The sequence below is a fragment of the Sinocyclocheilus anshuiensis genome, unplaced genomic scaffold, assembly GCF_001515605.1.
Source record: "Sinocyclocheilus anshuiensis isolate Anshui unplaced genomic scaffold, SAMN03320099.WGS_v1.1 scaffold409, whole genome shotgun sequence".
In the NCBI taxonomy this organism is placed as follows: Eukaryota; Metazoa; Chordata; class Actinopteri; order Cypriniformes; family Cyprinidae; genus Sinocyclocheilus; species Sinocyclocheilus anshuiensis.
Window position 1 is genome coordinate 482,058 of NW_015540855.1, and position 16,478 is coordinate 498,535.

At 37.9% G+C, this 16,478-nt stretch overlaps 2 protein-coding genes across 3 annotated transcripts in view; both read right to left on the minus strand.

The window, feature by feature from the left end:
* The window catches only part of LOC107687814 (transmembrane protein 245-like), a 25,103-nt gene extending 21,345 nt beyond the window's left edge, over positions 1 to 3,758 (minus strand). For both annotated transcript variants that reach the window (XM_016485282.1, XM_016485281.1), the window contains exons 1-4: positions 3,080 to 3,758; positions 1,481 to 1,598; positions 1,280 to 1,375; positions 1,070 to 1,192 (exon numbers count right to left, since the gene is read on the minus strand). In XM_016485282.1, the coding sequence (XP_016340768.1) occupies positions 1,070 to 1,192; positions 1,280 to 1,375; positions 1,481 to 1,598; positions 3,080 to 3,673 (931 nt within the window). In that variant the 5' untranslated portion in view covers positions 3,674 to 3,758. The remainder of the gene's footprint in view (positions 1 to 1,069; positions 1,193 to 1,279; positions 1,376 to 1,480; positions 1,599 to 3,079) is intronic.
* A 3,243-nt stretch (positions 3,759 to 7,001) lies between these two features.
* LOC107687827 (DOMON domain-containing protein FRRS1L-like) lies at positions 7,002 to 10,740 on the minus strand. The gene is made up of 5 exons (XM_016485300.1): positions 10,378 to 10,740; positions 9,165 to 9,249; positions 8,790 to 8,928; positions 8,466 to 8,712; positions 7,002 to 7,633 (listed from the first exon to the last, which is right to left on the minus strand). The coding sequence occupies exons 1-5, from the start codon at positions 10,565 to 10,567 to the stop codon at positions 7,461 to 7,463; spliced, it is 834 nt and encodes a 277-aa protein (XP_016340786.1). The 5' UTR covers positions 10,568 to 10,740; the 3' UTR covers positions 7,002 to 7,460.
* Positions 10,741 to 16,478: the final 5,738 nt, after the last annotated feature.

Below are 16,478 nucleotides of genomic sequence, written 5' to 3' on the forward strand. Positions count from 1 at the left end.
ATTCGGCCAATCACAACGCGCTGGATAGCTGGCCAATCAGAGCACACCTCGCTTTTTCTGACCGATGAGCTTTGTAAAAATCGACGCGTTTCAAAAAGGCAGGGCATAGAGGAGAAACAATAATGTACAGTATGTGGAAAATAATGTTTTTTTTACTTTAAACCGCATAAACATTTCATTACACCAAATACACAAAATAATGTTCTTTTTAGCAGCATCATATGACCCCTTTAATTATTTTACTTCACGCTGCAGTACAATTACAATAAAGAGCTGGTGGAAAACTGCAAGGAAGGCTATTACTATGAACTCAAGCTTACAAAGGCTTCTCAGTACAAATCTAGTAAAATGCTGTAATTATATGTCCACAGAAATGTTGGAAATTAAATGAATGTAAAAATAAAATTTAACTGGAGAACACTGTGCTCCCAAAATCCATGTTTAAAGGGATAGTTCACTCAAAAATTAAAATTTGTCATCATTTACTCGCCCTCATGTCGTTCCAAACCTGTATGAATTTCTTTCTTACGCTGAACATAAACGAAGCTTTTGAAAAATGCTGGTAATCGAAAAAGTCGATGGTCCCCATTAACTTCCATAGTATTTCTTTCCCTACTATGGAAGTAATTTGGGACCAACAACTGTTTGGTTCTTCAAAATTCTTTAAATTTTTTTTGCGTTCAACATAACACAGAAATTCATACAGGTTTGGAACAACATGAGGGCGAGTAAATGAAAAACTACTTCTTTAACTCACAGCAAATGCACAGATCAGCTCTGAGACACTAAAAACACTGGATCATGAGCTTCTCACATGTAAAAGAAAACAGTGCCACACTTCACTCTGAAACATGCAGCAAAACAGAATATATGCTTATTAAATAAAAATGCACACTTCTGAAAGTCAGTCATAACTTGACCCACACAAAATCTTGCACATTTAAATAATTTCTGCAGAATCCCACAGATTCTCCCTCAAAGAGAGAAACAGCTCTGCAGATAACTTCAAACATCTACATGACTTTGAATTAACTCAGCAAAAGTGGTCTGTTATCTTTTTTTGTGTCACCTTTGGATTGTTCTTTGGTGCTCTTCTCTTCCTGGATCTTTTCAGCAATGCTGACGTTACCGCAAGAGATTGCCATGAAGATTGTATTAGCAGCAAAGGAGAGCACCTGACCAGAGAGCTCACCTATACATAGAGAAGAGAGGCGCAAGAGTCAGAGGACATCATGAACAGAGGTAAATCAAGTGAGAGCTGGAGCCTCAGCCTCTTTACCTTTCCCTGGAACAGCAGGCTTCTCCTGAGAACCCACTATTAGCAGTAACACCACCACCACAAACACAGGCACACGCCATGACCCTGTCAGAGAAACTGGGAAAAAGAGAGGATTTTTAGCATTCCTTCATTAACAGGATTGTAGGTCAATACTAAAACCCAAACAGAGCCATTCACCGGTTCAAAACAGAAAGGTCTTACCCAGGTAGAAAATAAGTGCTGCCCATACAGGCACAGACAGTGTACGCAAGTAACCTTCCATGCCAGGTGTCCACTTAAACGCCACAGCCAACACGTAGCCCACAACTAAAGTGCCAACCTGAGAAAGAGAAAGACAGAGAACATATGGGCATCTCTGGTAACCACTGTGCCTGCAACCAAACATTTGCCACCGATCTATTTATAATCACAAAAACCCTCAGTATGTTCATAGCTCTCATAGGCACTGCGAGGGTGTTTTCAACACACACTTCAATTAAGTGGGTCAAAGGAATTGTTTTACCAAATAAGAAAGTCTGTCATAAATTGTGTCATAATTATCAAAAAAATTATATAGTTGATCATCTTCTCCTTCCTGTTCTTTTAAAATAGAGCCAGTTTCACTGCCAGCTTCTTGAATAAATCAGCACCTTAAATTTTTCTTGTTATTTTGGTGATCACAAAGTTCTGCTGGATGGGGATTTTGGGGCCAATAACAATTTAGACTAATAATAGACATCACATGACATGTAAGAATTAAATTAAGCACTAGAGAGAACTAAAACAAAATCAGATACTGAGGTAATTAAATTGAATGTCAGGGTGAAATGTAGTCCTTTAGCGTTCTTGTAACCTTTAGAAGAACTTAAAATATGTCTTATGATCTATCATCTGGCCTGTGTGTGTAGCCTAAGGGACATATTTTTAGCATCTTGGGATGTCATGCTCCAATTCCCATTCATATACTGAACATGAGTTCTAGATATGTTGATACTTCACATGGACAGTTGTGTTCATGAATAGTTTTCTATACAAACATATTTGCACATGGTTAGGTTGTCCAAAGCCAGATGTGATAATACAGAGGTTGACAGATTTGCAATGTAAATATATGATTCTCTAATGTGTGAAAGAGAGACAGAATGTGACAACCCATGATAGTGCTTGACACTGACAGAAAATTATATAGCTTTAAACACTATAAGATATATGTGGCCCTGGACCACAAAACCAGTCATAATGGTCAATTTTTTGTTATTGTAAATATATAAGCTTTCCATTGATGTATGGTTTGTTAGGATAGGACAATATTTCTCTGGAATAACACAGGCTTGAGGGTGCAAAAAAATCCAAATATTGAGAAAATCGCCTTTAAAGTCGTCCAAAATTCTTCGCAATGCATATTAGTAATCAGAAATTAAGTTTTGATATATTTATGGTAGGAAATTTACAAAATATCTTAATGGAGCATGATCTTTACTTAATATCCAAATGATTTTTTGCATAAAAGAAAAATTGATAATTTTGACCCATACACTGTATTGTTGACTATTGCTACAAATATACCCTTGTTTTGTGGTCCAGGGGGTCACATATATGACACTATATATTATAATACCAAACTTTGCTGCAAAATGTAAGTTTCAAACAATTATGAATGTTATAAAAGTATCATTACTAAAAGTACATAAATTCATGAATTATTCTGTTATCTAAGTAGGAATGAAGTTCTAAGTCCCTGTCCCACAAGTTACCACTCTACCACCTGTGCATTGTCTGACAGGAGGCGTTGTCTCTGTCCCATTCACAGACAGAACTCACCCACGTCGCGCTGAAACAATCCAGGCCGAGACAGATGACCGTACAGACGTGACTGAGGATCACCTGCATGCCAATGACGCTCCAGAACAGATATAGGAAATAAAGCAGGGGTACACCGGCCCCAACTGCCAGCAGTACATTGAGCCGATCTACGACCAGTCCTCCCAGAGTTTCCACCCCGTAGTTTACGCACCACACCGGCACCAACAGAGTCCCAACCACTATCGGTGTGCCGCTGTCTTGCAGGCTGCTGAGCCAGGAGCGGCCGAGGCGGGCGAGCGAGTATTTGAAGGGGTGCAGGAAAGTGCCGCACAGCACTGCCCAAAGCAGCGGCCGCAGAAAAGCTTCCAGGATGAAGTAGACCAACACCGCTGCTCCGCAACAGATCGCCACGAAGATCATCGCTCCCGTGTTGTAGAAGGCCTGTTTGATGTTTTTGTCGAACTTCAGGGACGTCTGCTGGCTCAGTAGGTGGCTCACCATCCCCACTGCTGGCTGAACGGTCTCGCTGAACGAGACGTAGTGTGGCCAGCTGGTGCGCGGGGTGTCCGGCTCGGTAGCCTCGCCTGGACCAGGGTCCTCTGTGTCTGCCATGCTCGCTGGCGTCGCTGCGCTTCAGTCCGGAGGATCCACCACATAAGGAACTGCGGGCTGGGCAAAGAGTGACGTGGCGTGTTGGATGAAGTCTGGGAAATGTAGTCAAGTTACAACACTTGTATTTCTGAACGAATGTTTAATTAATAAAAAAAAAATGTAGTCAAGTTACTGTGTTTTACAGCCTACCACCACCCTTGTATGTTTTTTTTTAATGTATAGGTGCTGGTGGTTCGTTATCTTTTTAAGGGATAGTTCACCCAAAATTGTCAACATTTACTCGCCATCATGCGGTTCCCTATAGACCAATTACCGGTTTGTAAACATTCAGGATGCGCGCGCATCATGGTTGCAGAAAACCCGGGAGAGATAGCCTTTACAGTTAGAGAATTTCACGGATACGGTACAACATAGTTAGGTTTAAAAAGATTATAAATTATATTAATTAGATGTCATCTTCAAAATGTTCTACGCATATTACAAGAGCTTGTCACCCAGCGATAAGCACTGTTATTCAACGAAATTGACGTTAGAGAGTGCGATAGTCTTACAGATCCGAAACAGGGATGACGGTTTTTGTGGGCGGAGCCTATCTGGAGGCAGACGATGACGGTTTTCAAGTGGCAGTCTATGGAGCCATGGAATAAAAGAATAAAAAAAGGTAAATTTGATTTTATATTTCAAAATTTTGACTTTATTCTCGCAATTCCGAGATTATATCTCACAATTCTAATAAGGAGCATTCCGATCTTGACATCAAAAGGCACAAAAATGTTTTTTTCTTTTATTCCATGGATTTTACCCATTTACCTTGTTTTTCTGCAGCCACTATGCGCGCGCAGCTGCAAGTGACGTAACTGTGACGTCTACTCTAAATTGGTCTATAATACAGTAGAAGTCTACGGTAACCAAAACATCTACTATAATACAATGGTTAACAGCGCTCTTCAAAAAATGTTCTTTTGTGTTAAGAAGTAAGCCAAACAGGTTTGGAACTGCATTTAAATTATGTGAATAGTATCAGTTTGTAGTTTGAAAAGTCACAAAATGGAGGGAAAATGCTGAAAAAATAATACTCTGTGATAATCTGATTTATAAAGGATATTAAGTATGGATTCAAAATAATATACTAGAATACAACTAGTTCTTTAATGAATCGTTTGAGTGAATGAGTGAGTGACTCGCTCGTAGCACAACAAAAAAGACAGTCACTTATCGCCATCTACTGGCGTAACAATCTAAACTAGAGAAAAGATGACTGGATGAATTAGTGAACAAATATTTTATTGATTTTATTTACTACTATTCTTCAAGGTGCCATGTCATGACAAGTACATCAAGTTCAGACCCCGGCAAAACGTTCTCAGTTTATCCAGACAAATATGACAACGGTACACATTTTCAGCTGTCTTTCATAGCTTTATTAAAAAGTGCAGTACGTGTCGTGTTCAGGACCATCAAACAGGTATCTTTTTTCCAATTAGAGCAAGAATTCACAGTAAACTTGTCAGAATGTATGTAAGCTGCTAATGATGTAGGAGATTGTATGACAAATGTTTAAAATCCCAATGGTTCACAGTCCTTCACTATGCACACTCATTATTGCATATTCTCTAACACTGTCAATGTCAAAATATAACAAACATATTGTTCCTTGACCACTGGCATATAATGTCTCCATTCATGCTACATAACATGATTATCTCTGGCCGGCACACATCAAAAACGAATCGCATCTCTCCTCCAAGTAGGAGGATAATGTCCTCTGGTCATTATCAGACCAACAGGCCATTAAGGTCATCAAACACTTTGTTGTTGTCTGTTCCTAAGACCCGTTTAAAACTTAAGGGGGATCGGGCATTCTCGGTGGCAGCACCTCAGTTGTGGAATAACTTGCCTCTTTACCTGCGATCGGCCACTTCTCTTCAGGTTTTTAAATCTTTAGTAAAGACATATCTTTTTAAAAAGGCTTATGGGCTGGAGTAACTGCTGTATATAGTTTTATTGTGTGTATATTTAGTGTTGTGTATTATTTCTGTCACCTTTTTATTGTAAATTTGTTATGGTTATTGGCTTAATTCTACTTCTCTGTGCAGCACTTTGGTCGGCTCTGTCATTTTTAAATGTGCTATATAAATAAATTAAACTGAAACTGAACTGAAACTGAAGTAAATTTCCTCATACACCTTAAGGTGAATACGTATTTAAAACTAAATAATTCCTTTCTAAACATCTTTACGTGTTGCTCTTCAGTCTGCTATACAAATGTTATTACAGAACATTTTCAAAGGACGCCAAATAATTAACAGAAAACAATCACACACTAACTGGTGTGATCCAAATCTTTCTACACAGGCAGCAATCAGTTCTTGGACTATTTGTATGTTTTACAATGGCATGAAGTCCTTGGTATAGAAAGTCTTCAATTCACTAAAACGAAAACCAGATGAGTCTTTCCTGGACTGGTTCTGTTTATATAAATAAATTAAACTGAAACTGAACTGAAACTGAAGTACATTTCCTCATACACCTTAAGGTGAATACGTATTTAAAACTAAATAATTCCTTTCTAAACATCTTTACGTGTTGCTCTTCAGTCTGTTATACAAATGTTATTACAGAACATTTTCAAAGGACGCCAAATAATGAACAGAAAACAATCACACACTAACTGGTGTGATCCAAATCTTTCTACACAGGCAGCAATCAGTTCTTGGACTATTTGTATGTTTTACAATGGCATGAAGTCCTTGGTATAGAAAGTCTTCAATTCACTAAAACGAAAACCAGATGAGTCTTTCCTGGACTGGTTCTGTTCCTGATCTAAATGGCTCAGATGAGGCTGGTTTGCTGGCATGCATCATCAAATACTGAGCTGGCAATGCTAGTTAACTGGAAGGCAGTGATGTTTTATGAATTCTTTGCATGTGTGTTTGTGCTGTAGGGCAAATTATGTACTGCTGTTAGTTGCGTAGTCAGTCACACAGGCATTAATTAATTTACATCACTCTGAAATCCACAGCCTTAATAAATGTTAATCAGAACTGTAATATACTAGAAAACACTGGATAGCAGGCAACTACAAACAGCAGAGCACCTCTACTGAGATTTGGCTAAACATATTCCATTCAATAGAACGAGGCAATTCACTTCTCCGTAGAGTTCTGTAGAGGGACATTATGTGTCATGATATGTGCCACTGTAGAGATACGGTCACACTAATCATTGTTCAGCAAGTTTTCGTTGGTAAAATTCAGTCATTTCAATAGGAATCATTGTTTTAGAATTTCACGTATGGATGAAAGATTTCCCCATACAGATTTTGGATTCACAGCTTTGACCAACAGAAAGCTGATGGTTTGACAGGGATATACAATGGACTTTCTTGAATGCAAAATTTTACTGAAAGTTCACTAATGTGACTGCACTTTAAGTATACTGAATATTAACATTAATTTGGCTCAGATTGTTTCAACTATTGTAGGCTATACCTACCATAACATACCACTTGAGGTTTCTCTACTCTTTCATCAAAATAAAATATATTGTAATATATAATAAGTGTATGGTTGACCCTCTCTCCTCTAAATGAGAATCATTGCTTGTATAAAACTGAATATTAATCCACAGTCCAAATACCTTTCTAGTGTACATAGATTGAGGATATTATAGAATTGCAATTTATTGCTGCCTGTTTCTAATACTGTTATGTTGGCACACAGTCATGCTATAGTGGCTCCATAGTTTGTTGTATTCATTTATTCTCTCAGTGACACGGCTTCGCTGGTTATGGTGTGCCCATCAGCAGGTAGAAGGTAAGAGCAACGATGAGGAGGAGGCAAAAGGGAGAGGAGAATGTCTGATAGGCTGTGGCGGGCATGAAAATGTCCTCATATTTATAGATGCTAATCATGCGATCTGACACTGGTGGGGAGTCGATGTCATGCCTTGTGATGGAACCTGAGAAGAAAAACAGAACAAGATCCCCATAAATAGGGCAATATTACATTTGTAGCCCTAAAGAGAATAGTTTAAAATGAAAATTTGCTGGCACTTCACTCAATCCAAGATGTAGATGTAGATTTGGAGAATTTTTTTATTACATAATTTCATACAGCATTACATTAACTTGCTCACAAGTGAATCCTCTGCAGTGAATTGGTGCCATCAGTTCAAACAGCTGACAAAAGCCTCACAATAATCCACATGAGTCCATCAATTAATGTCTTGTGAGGTGAAAACTGCATGTTTATAAGCAACAAATCCATCATTAAGGAATTTATCTTTTAACCATCACTTCTGGCCAAAATACCAGTTATATAACTCGTTAATACCAGTTAATAACGCTCCTCCAATGAGAAAAGTCTGTCCTCTGTTGTCCTCTCACATCAAAATCCACTGAATATTTGTTTAGAACAGTTTTTTGCTTGTAAAATGTGTGTATATTTCTCTCATGATTCAGACTTTTTCACTGGAGTAAGCAATATTACGGATAGATGACTCTTATTTTAGCCAGAAGCAATGGTTTAAAGTTAAAAACATCTTAATGATGGATTTGTTTATTAGAAAAACACACGACATTACTTGATGGAGTAAAGTCATGTTATATGTTATTGTGATGTTTTTATCAGCTGTTTATAGACACTAATTCTGAAAACACCTATCATTGGATCCATTAATAAGCAAGTGATGTAATGCTAAATTTCTCCAAATCTGTTATGATGAGTACATTTTCAGCAAATTTTCATTTTTGTATGAACTACTCTTTTAACACCAGGCTGTGTGTCTTTACCTTGAATGGCAGGTCCCCAAGCGAACAGATAGTACCAGCTGAGGTGCAGGTCCACCAGCGTCTCCTCCCGTGGCACATGAAGAGGCCGTTTGAAGCGGCACGTGACGCGGTTGTTTTCAAAGATGCCCTCCTCATCCCGCGCCGGGTTGCGCTTGATCTCTTTGGCCCACTGGCCCACGTTGTAGAAATGATGTATCCGTACACGTCCGTTATCGTCATGAACACAGCCCATGACATCATCACCTCCCTACAACAACAATATCATTGTGTATTTCTTAGCAGGCATTCACACCAAATATATATATGTAATCCCTCTCTCCTTACCATTTTTTTGTCAGAGGAGAAACCGACAGCAACCCATCCATCAGTGTCTGCACTCATCTCGAATTCCACATCTGTGCCAATGCGTCTGAAACTCAGGAAGTAGTCACAAGTCTCTGCGTCACAGCCTGGTTTGCCATATCTACAGCAACAGAAGAGAGACAAAGTGATGACTTTTTATTTTTGGGTGAACTTACCCCTTTATGAACAATCATCAACACAGACCTACAAAGATCCATGATGTGCATGTCTATTTTATGTATATATTACGAGTGTACCGGACAGCTTGATTCTGCATTACGGCATGCAACGCACAGTTTGATGCCACAATAACCCATTGTTTATAAATTAAATTGAACCTTTATTCCATGCACTCACCTGATGCATCCTTTGGTTATTCCACAGTCGCTAACTTTGATGCGGGCAAATGGGTCTACAGGGGGTGCAGCTGGGAAGGGGTAACCTATTTGAGACATTAGACAACAACACATTAATCAAATGGTTTCAGCTAGTACTACTACTAAAATAATAATTAATGTCATATATTTGTTTGTTACATTTTAATTTTACTTAATACATTGTAATGCAGGAGGGGCAACTTAACCTTAGCTTTGGGTAAAGTTTTCGTAATATAGTATGTTGTGTAATACTTTTTTTCAGACACAAACACACACATACACACACAATGGTAATAAACAATCATTTACACTGTCTTGCATTTTATATTATTATATGACATGACATACTACTGTTCAAAGGTTTGGGATCAGTAAGGTTTTTTTTATCAAATGTGGCAATAAAGACATTTACAATGTTACAAACGATTTCAATTTCAATAAATGCTGTTCTTTTGACATTCACGGTTTTCACTAAAATATTGAGCTATTTTCAGCATTGATGATAATAATAAGAAATGTTTCTTGAGCACCAAATCAGTGTATTTGAATTATTTCTGAAGGATCATGTGACGCTAAAGACTGGACAAAAACATTAAAATCTTACCAACCCCAAACCTTTGAATGGTAGTGTATTTTATATTGTTTTGTACATTATACATGATACTGTATATTCACACATTTGTACTTTAAAGAACTATCCAAACATGTTACACAGCTGTACCTACAACACTGGGCCAGTCATGTGGCAATAAGAGTTTCTATTCTATTCTATTCTGTTTGATGTGTTGCGTCTTTATGAATCACTGTCTGAGTATCTGCAGTTTATTAAAAAAGTAGATTACAAAATAGGGGGGTTGGAAAAGCCTGTGGGTAACTGGTCTGGAATGGATGCGAGTTTCACAGGCTTTTGGGGTGCTGACCAAGGTGCTGATGTTGTACCATATGAATGCAAATGATTATATTAGTGAATCAAAACCAATCTCTTATAAAAGTATTGCTAATAATTATCACTAACAGACAACACTATTAACCTAATTAATAGGCCTGTAGTCGAGGGAGGGCATCAGACGGTGACCATTCACTGCATGTATTCAGTGCTCCTAAGAACTGCACTCATGTATACTGAGTGAGAAACAACACAAAACCAGCATTCCTGACTTCAAATTAAGCGCAATCGTTTTATTCCATCGTACCTTCGTCTGAGAGGTATCTGGACTCGAGGAACTCGGAGGCGAATGTACTGTAGGAATCCTTATGGGGTTCTTCATGCCCCGGCTCTCCGTGTTCTCCATGACCGGCCCGCAGCACATTATCATCGGTAGGGCTGGCAGAAACCGCATCCAGCAGAACAGAGATCTGCAGCAGCGGATGCAAAAGAAACATGACTGGATGCGTTGGACCTAATCATACGATCATTGTTATTGTACGCGCGAAGAGACTCGGGTCTTATTTACTAGTCGTCGCATTCCAGTACTGATGCTTAGATTGATAACAAATAATAAAATGTAGCTAATTAAATCGCCTTCATGATAAAACGTTTCGGTTGGTCCGCGGGGGAGGGGCGAGAGGCTCGGGTGCCGTTAATGAATAGGGCCAAACCAATCCGCTTATGGTGAGATTTGTAACCGATAGTGATGTTGCTTGATAATGACACGACGCTCAGTGATAGTATCAGTATACACTATTTAGCAATAGTATATCTTTCTTTATTATTACATTATTGTACGTTTTCTGAATCATTAGGACCGTCGCACACTGATTTGACACGTTATGTCTCCCCTCTCTGGTCGTGTTTTCTTCGCCTTGCACGTCAATTGACAGATTGCCAGTATTGCGTTCCAATAGCATCGCACTACGCGTGGAAATCGATTGTCTCAGACACACTGTATAAAATGTAAATGTTTAAAGGGAAAATAATGTAAAATTTTTTTTTGAACAATTCTAATTGGTTAAATGTAAGTTCTACACGTTTTAACATATGTTAGATTTTTAAAGACATAAACAGGCCTAATTCGACTGTAAAATATCGTAAAATGGTTTTCTAGTAAAATATATGAATAAACTTATCATTCACAGTTTAAAAAGGTACTTTTAACAAGGCAATAATTACAATTATACGATAAAATATCGTTAGAGTGTGGTTTTATGAAATAAGAATCACCTTATAATTTGTCAAATTAAGGGTTATTTCCAGAATTATTTCCAAAAAAAAAGAAAAATCTTATTTTAGTTCTCAGTTATGTTGTTTAGTTAATGCTTATATTATTTATAGTGTCTTTATTTATTTGTTTATTTATTGTGGGTGATGATTTTTTAACAATTTTGGTAAAGTTTTTTATTTTGTTATTGGTCAGTTGCTGTGGAGCCAATTTCAATTAATTAAACGTCATCATGTGACTTTTCTTTGTACCACCAGATATATTATTATACATTTTACAGTAAAAAACAGATTGTAGTAGGTTTTTATATATTATAAACATTTTATGACATAGGCCTAGGCCTATACGTACTAACATAAATAGCCCTTTAATTTTCTTGGAACATTGTGATTGAATTTATTTTATGGAAAAATTCTGGTAACCCATTCTTAGATTTAAGTTTTTAAACCTACAATGGCAGTTTTTTTTTTTTTTTTAATGTAACCTTTTTAAACCAAAAGCTTTTTGTGCTTTTCACAGTGACAGTGGGGGAGAATGTAAACCTCACATGAACCACAAGATGGCAGTGTTTAATTTCTAAACAGAAAAGATGTGGCGAAGGCTTCATATGATGTGGTTAATATACTTCACCATGAATCCACAACTTTTGGAGTTTGAAGAAATATGGGGAATTATGATGCTTATACAATATTGAAACTATTTACTATAGTGTATATTTAAGTTGTCCTTTTAATTTTGGTCACCCTGAAACAGATTTGCTTGTATTCCCCTATATAATTTGCACCATTCTTTCCTGCTCATGTTTTAACAAGCCCTTTGTCACATGACACTTACAGTTTTAAGGAATTACTTTTTCATATGGTGGAATGTGATTCAAGATTATCATTAAAGACACCAAAATCAGACACCAGTAGCAATTTGCCACCAAGTACAACTGCAACAACCACACTAACAGAAAACAATAAACTGATGTCTCAGTAGTGCTGATCCTTCACGTTAAATCGACAAGCTATCTGTTCTTGGAAAGAGAATGTCTAAAATGAAGACCACATGGAGGGAGATCACAAGGCTTGTTGACTTACAAAACAGAGTAAAGATCAAGGATAGAGCCATGGATTTAAAACAAAACAAAACAAAACAAAACAAACCAGAATGGATCATCCAAAACAGAAGCTCTGGAAACTGTTAAACAAAAGCTAATACTAGCCAGAGACACAGCTCAGACACTAACTACATGCTCTCTTCTCCAAAGAGCCATCGAGAAGGTGCTCACAGCTGCAGTACATAAGAGACCATAAACAGATACATGAAGAGCTAAAAATGAATCATACTGGAAAAAGTATGGGAGAGAAACTAAAAGCAGAAGAGCAGTTCTCACTACCTAAAGACCTTAGAAAAATTTGTGATATTTCAGAAAACAAATACATCCAAAAAGCAGTCAGGTTACATCAACAAAGGTCATTTTTATGGGTTAGTACAAGTAATAGATCCATAGGTTAACAATTGCTCATTAACTCTAATAATACTGGCCGTGTGATTCTTCATAGTCTAAAAATATAATATAATATAATATAATATAATATGACTATTAAGAATAAGACGGCCAGTATTATTAGAGGTATTTAAAGTATACTCACATATCCATTTCTCACATTCGCATTGTGCAGTTACAGATGCCAAGTGGCACTAGCCACAATTTACAGCTTAAAATACAACCCTGCAAGGTGTCCACTTAAATGCAGGCACCTCTAAATCAATCTCTCCGATTTTCTCAGGATACGGCCAATTACCCACTGCTTAGCAGCACTATTAAAGCCTACCTAAACCGACATCAGCTTTAATAGTCCTATCCCATCAGCACGCATTTACACACCGATATAGACGTGCTCTCATACACACATACTGTGTCTTAAAGTTATAAGATTCCATCCTCCCCCATTGGCCACGCCACCATCCCCCCTCCTGCCATCACACAGGCATGATCACTCTGTGTCTAATAGCCTTACCCAATTACGGCCACAGTGCTAGAGGAGAAAGGATGATGAGATCCCCTAACATGTTAATGAAGAACCTACGGCATACCTGCCTTATCTTAATAACCTAAAACACACACATACACTCTCACACTCACACACACAGAGCAATCTGCCAAATGTCAATTGTGTGTCTCCTGGGTATGTGTGTGAGAGCGTGTGATTGACACAGAGACAATGGCCGCAGGTCCCATTCATAAACGCAGAAGGGAGGCGAACTGATGGAGGGAAAGGAAGAGAGAAAGACACGGAGGTAGAGAGACAAGTATTCTAATGTTTCAGTGGAACCTGCTTGACCACAGAGTTTTAAAACCAAAAAGGTATCTGCAAACTAACATAATATTAATTTGAAATTTTCAAGAAAGACTATTTTTAAGGCATGTTGTGCATTTTAACATACACAAACAAAATTTCAACATGCAGTGCTGATAGCAAATTATGTCTGATTTTCACTTGTTAATTAACATATTAAAAGATATTAACATTAACAGTGAAAAAACAGGTGTTTGTCTACTTTAAAAAAGTGATGGCAAAAAATTTGCGTGGCTTTAAAATTTTAATTCATTTACATAATTATTCAATGTAAATGTCACTAAAATGTCAAGCTGCCAACATAAAATCATTCATGTCATCATTCAAGATAAAGTATTTAAGGTATCAAAATTAATTCTATGCAGAAAGTTCCCTTTGTTTGAACGGTTTTAACTTCTATATTATGTGTACATCAGAATAAATGTCAAGGAGAGCGAAATGCTTGCAATTAAGTCGAGATGCAATGGAAGTATCTTTTCTTCTCTTTTGCGATGTACATCCAATTGAACAGGATTATCATAAAGGACAAAACTTGACTTGGTTGACTTGGATTTATTTAAGTTGTTAAGGAGGCAGATCTGAATGGAAGCTTGCACTTGATAATAAGAAAAGGGCACGATTTAATAAATGTAAAAATTTTGTAAATGACTAAAGAAGTCTGGCCGGCATACGTGACCAAAGAGAATAAATTTTTAAGTAATGTAGAAAATAGTGAATTTTCATTACTTGCCAACTTTAAACTACTGACAACATTATGAGGCCAACAATAGCCTATAAATGTTAAGAAAAATAAATGTAAAAAAAAAAAAAACACTGAATAGGAAAAAAAAAGGTAAAAAAAAGTAACCATAATTATTTGTGCTGCAGTGCATTGCTAGAAGAGGTAGGTTTCTGTGTACAGTAAAAAAAATTAAAAAAAATAAAAATGCATCAGCCCTCATCAGATCACTTGCTGTGCTTGTTGGTTCAATTAAAAAAAAACTTTTAAAAAATCATTTTGCAGTTAAAAAACTGCATAAAGACGCATTACGTGATCATAAAAGTTGCAAGCTTTCCAGAGTAGTAAACAAACAATCAAAAAAAAAAAAATCATTCAAGCAAATTATTATTACTGCTTTTAAAGGAGAGCGTGTTCAACCCCTAATGTCCCGCATACTCAAGGAAACATGCAAAGTTGACAATAAACCAGATTCACATCCCACCATGTGTGAATGCCTGCTGAACTGTGTTAATCCAGGCCACAGTTTCACCTCCAGGGCTTTCTTTTATTCCCACATTACATATATTTTAGATACTAGTTGAGTGCGAACACACACCCTGAAACACTTCATGGTTATTGACAGAAAGAAAAAGGGCCCTATTGTTCCTGAGAGAGCTTGTGTGTGAGGCTTCATCTTAACTTGTCAACAGTCCTTATGTACTGTCAGCAGAGCAAGCACTGGTGACATACCCATCACTCTTTCCCTCGCTTTGAGTCTAGTACACTGAACAGACACGCACACATCCGGAAGGATCGATAGGCTTCTGTGTTGCCCACTGAAGACGGGACTGTCTGCCGCGGCCTAATCTCCGCGTCCCCGGGAGCACATTATGGGCACGTGCCGGGTGTTAACCCATTAATCTGGCGATGGTCGGATGCGTTATGTTTCCTCTCCCACGGGACTGTGTTGTGCTGATAGATTGAGCTCTTTGTGTGTGCGCACACAGCAAAGAGTGATCTTCAATTCTTAGTTTGAGCAAATAGAGATCGAGGGCGAGCACTGTGAGCTTTTCATTTCTCTCTTTGTGTCTCTGGCGCTCATTTGGAGTCTGGTCACAGATATCTCCGCTTTGTCTGACTGCCGCCGCTTGATTGCCATTTGATCCTCGAGCGAACGCTGCGTTTCTCTTGCAAACTCATCCCGTCAATCTGTTTGCTTTGCGCTATTTGTTTCCGTGGTTATACAGGTGTACTCAGCTAATCTGATTGGTTTGACAGAGGCTGCTAGAACACAGACAGCCGCGTGTTCCAATCAATAGCATCATTAAACGTGAATTAACGCTAACTCAATCAAACTACCCAGTTTAGCACCAATCTCGGTTGTTTACCTTGGTTATACGGGGAGGCCATATTGCTATTTGCTAACTGACGTGCGGATCTTTGTGAATCGCGGCAGGAGCTGTCAGTCACTCCGGCTGCCCGCAGGATGGATGACAAGGGATGATGGAAGGAGTCTCCATGGTCTTCTCTAACATATCTAATAGTGAATTTTTGCACAACACTTCAGATGTTTTTAAATCCAGGGTATGTTTGCTGACTGCGCTTGTCGATGTGTTGTTTGACAAAATGCTTTGTCTGGGTGATTAGTCTGTCTACAGGTACACACACACACACTGATCAATCACATCTCCATGCCATGTGTGACAAGATGCATTATATGTCAAATACATATGACATTATGTTTCCTTCTAGCTGGTGCAACCACAGGCCTTCAGGAGAAGAAAACAGTTTTATAAAATCAGAAAGATGACAACATAGAATGTTGAACATAGAAAAGCTGTCTAAAAACGCAAGTGTTGTTAAATCTAGATTTTGTTACTAGAATTCTCTCTCTCCCTCAGGAAACAACAGTTTTCAGTTAATGGATGGAACATTGAATGGTAGGCCTACTTCCCATCCAATATATCACAATAAGCATTGTGCTTTGGTACTTTTAATATGAAACAAATTTTCAGAAACAAAGTCTCAGATTTCAAATTCTGTCCATTGTATTGCAGTATTTAAACAATAAATGCCGTTTTGGCGCTGTT

Bases quoted from the DNA above. Each gene is read 5' to 3' on its own strand.
- LOC107687827 (XM_016485300.1), bottom strand. From the start codon at position 10,567: ATGTTTCTTTTGCATCCGCTGCTGCAGATCTCTGTTCTGCTGGATGCG. The intron at 9,250-10,377 runs GTACGATGGAAT...TGTCTCAAATAG, and splicing joins CAGATACCTCTCAGACGAAG to GTTACCCCTTCCCAGCTGCA. The intron at 8,713-8,789 runs GTAAGGAGAGAG...TTGTTGTTGTAG, and splicing joins TCTCCTCTGACAAAAAAATG to GGAGGTGATGATGTCATGGG.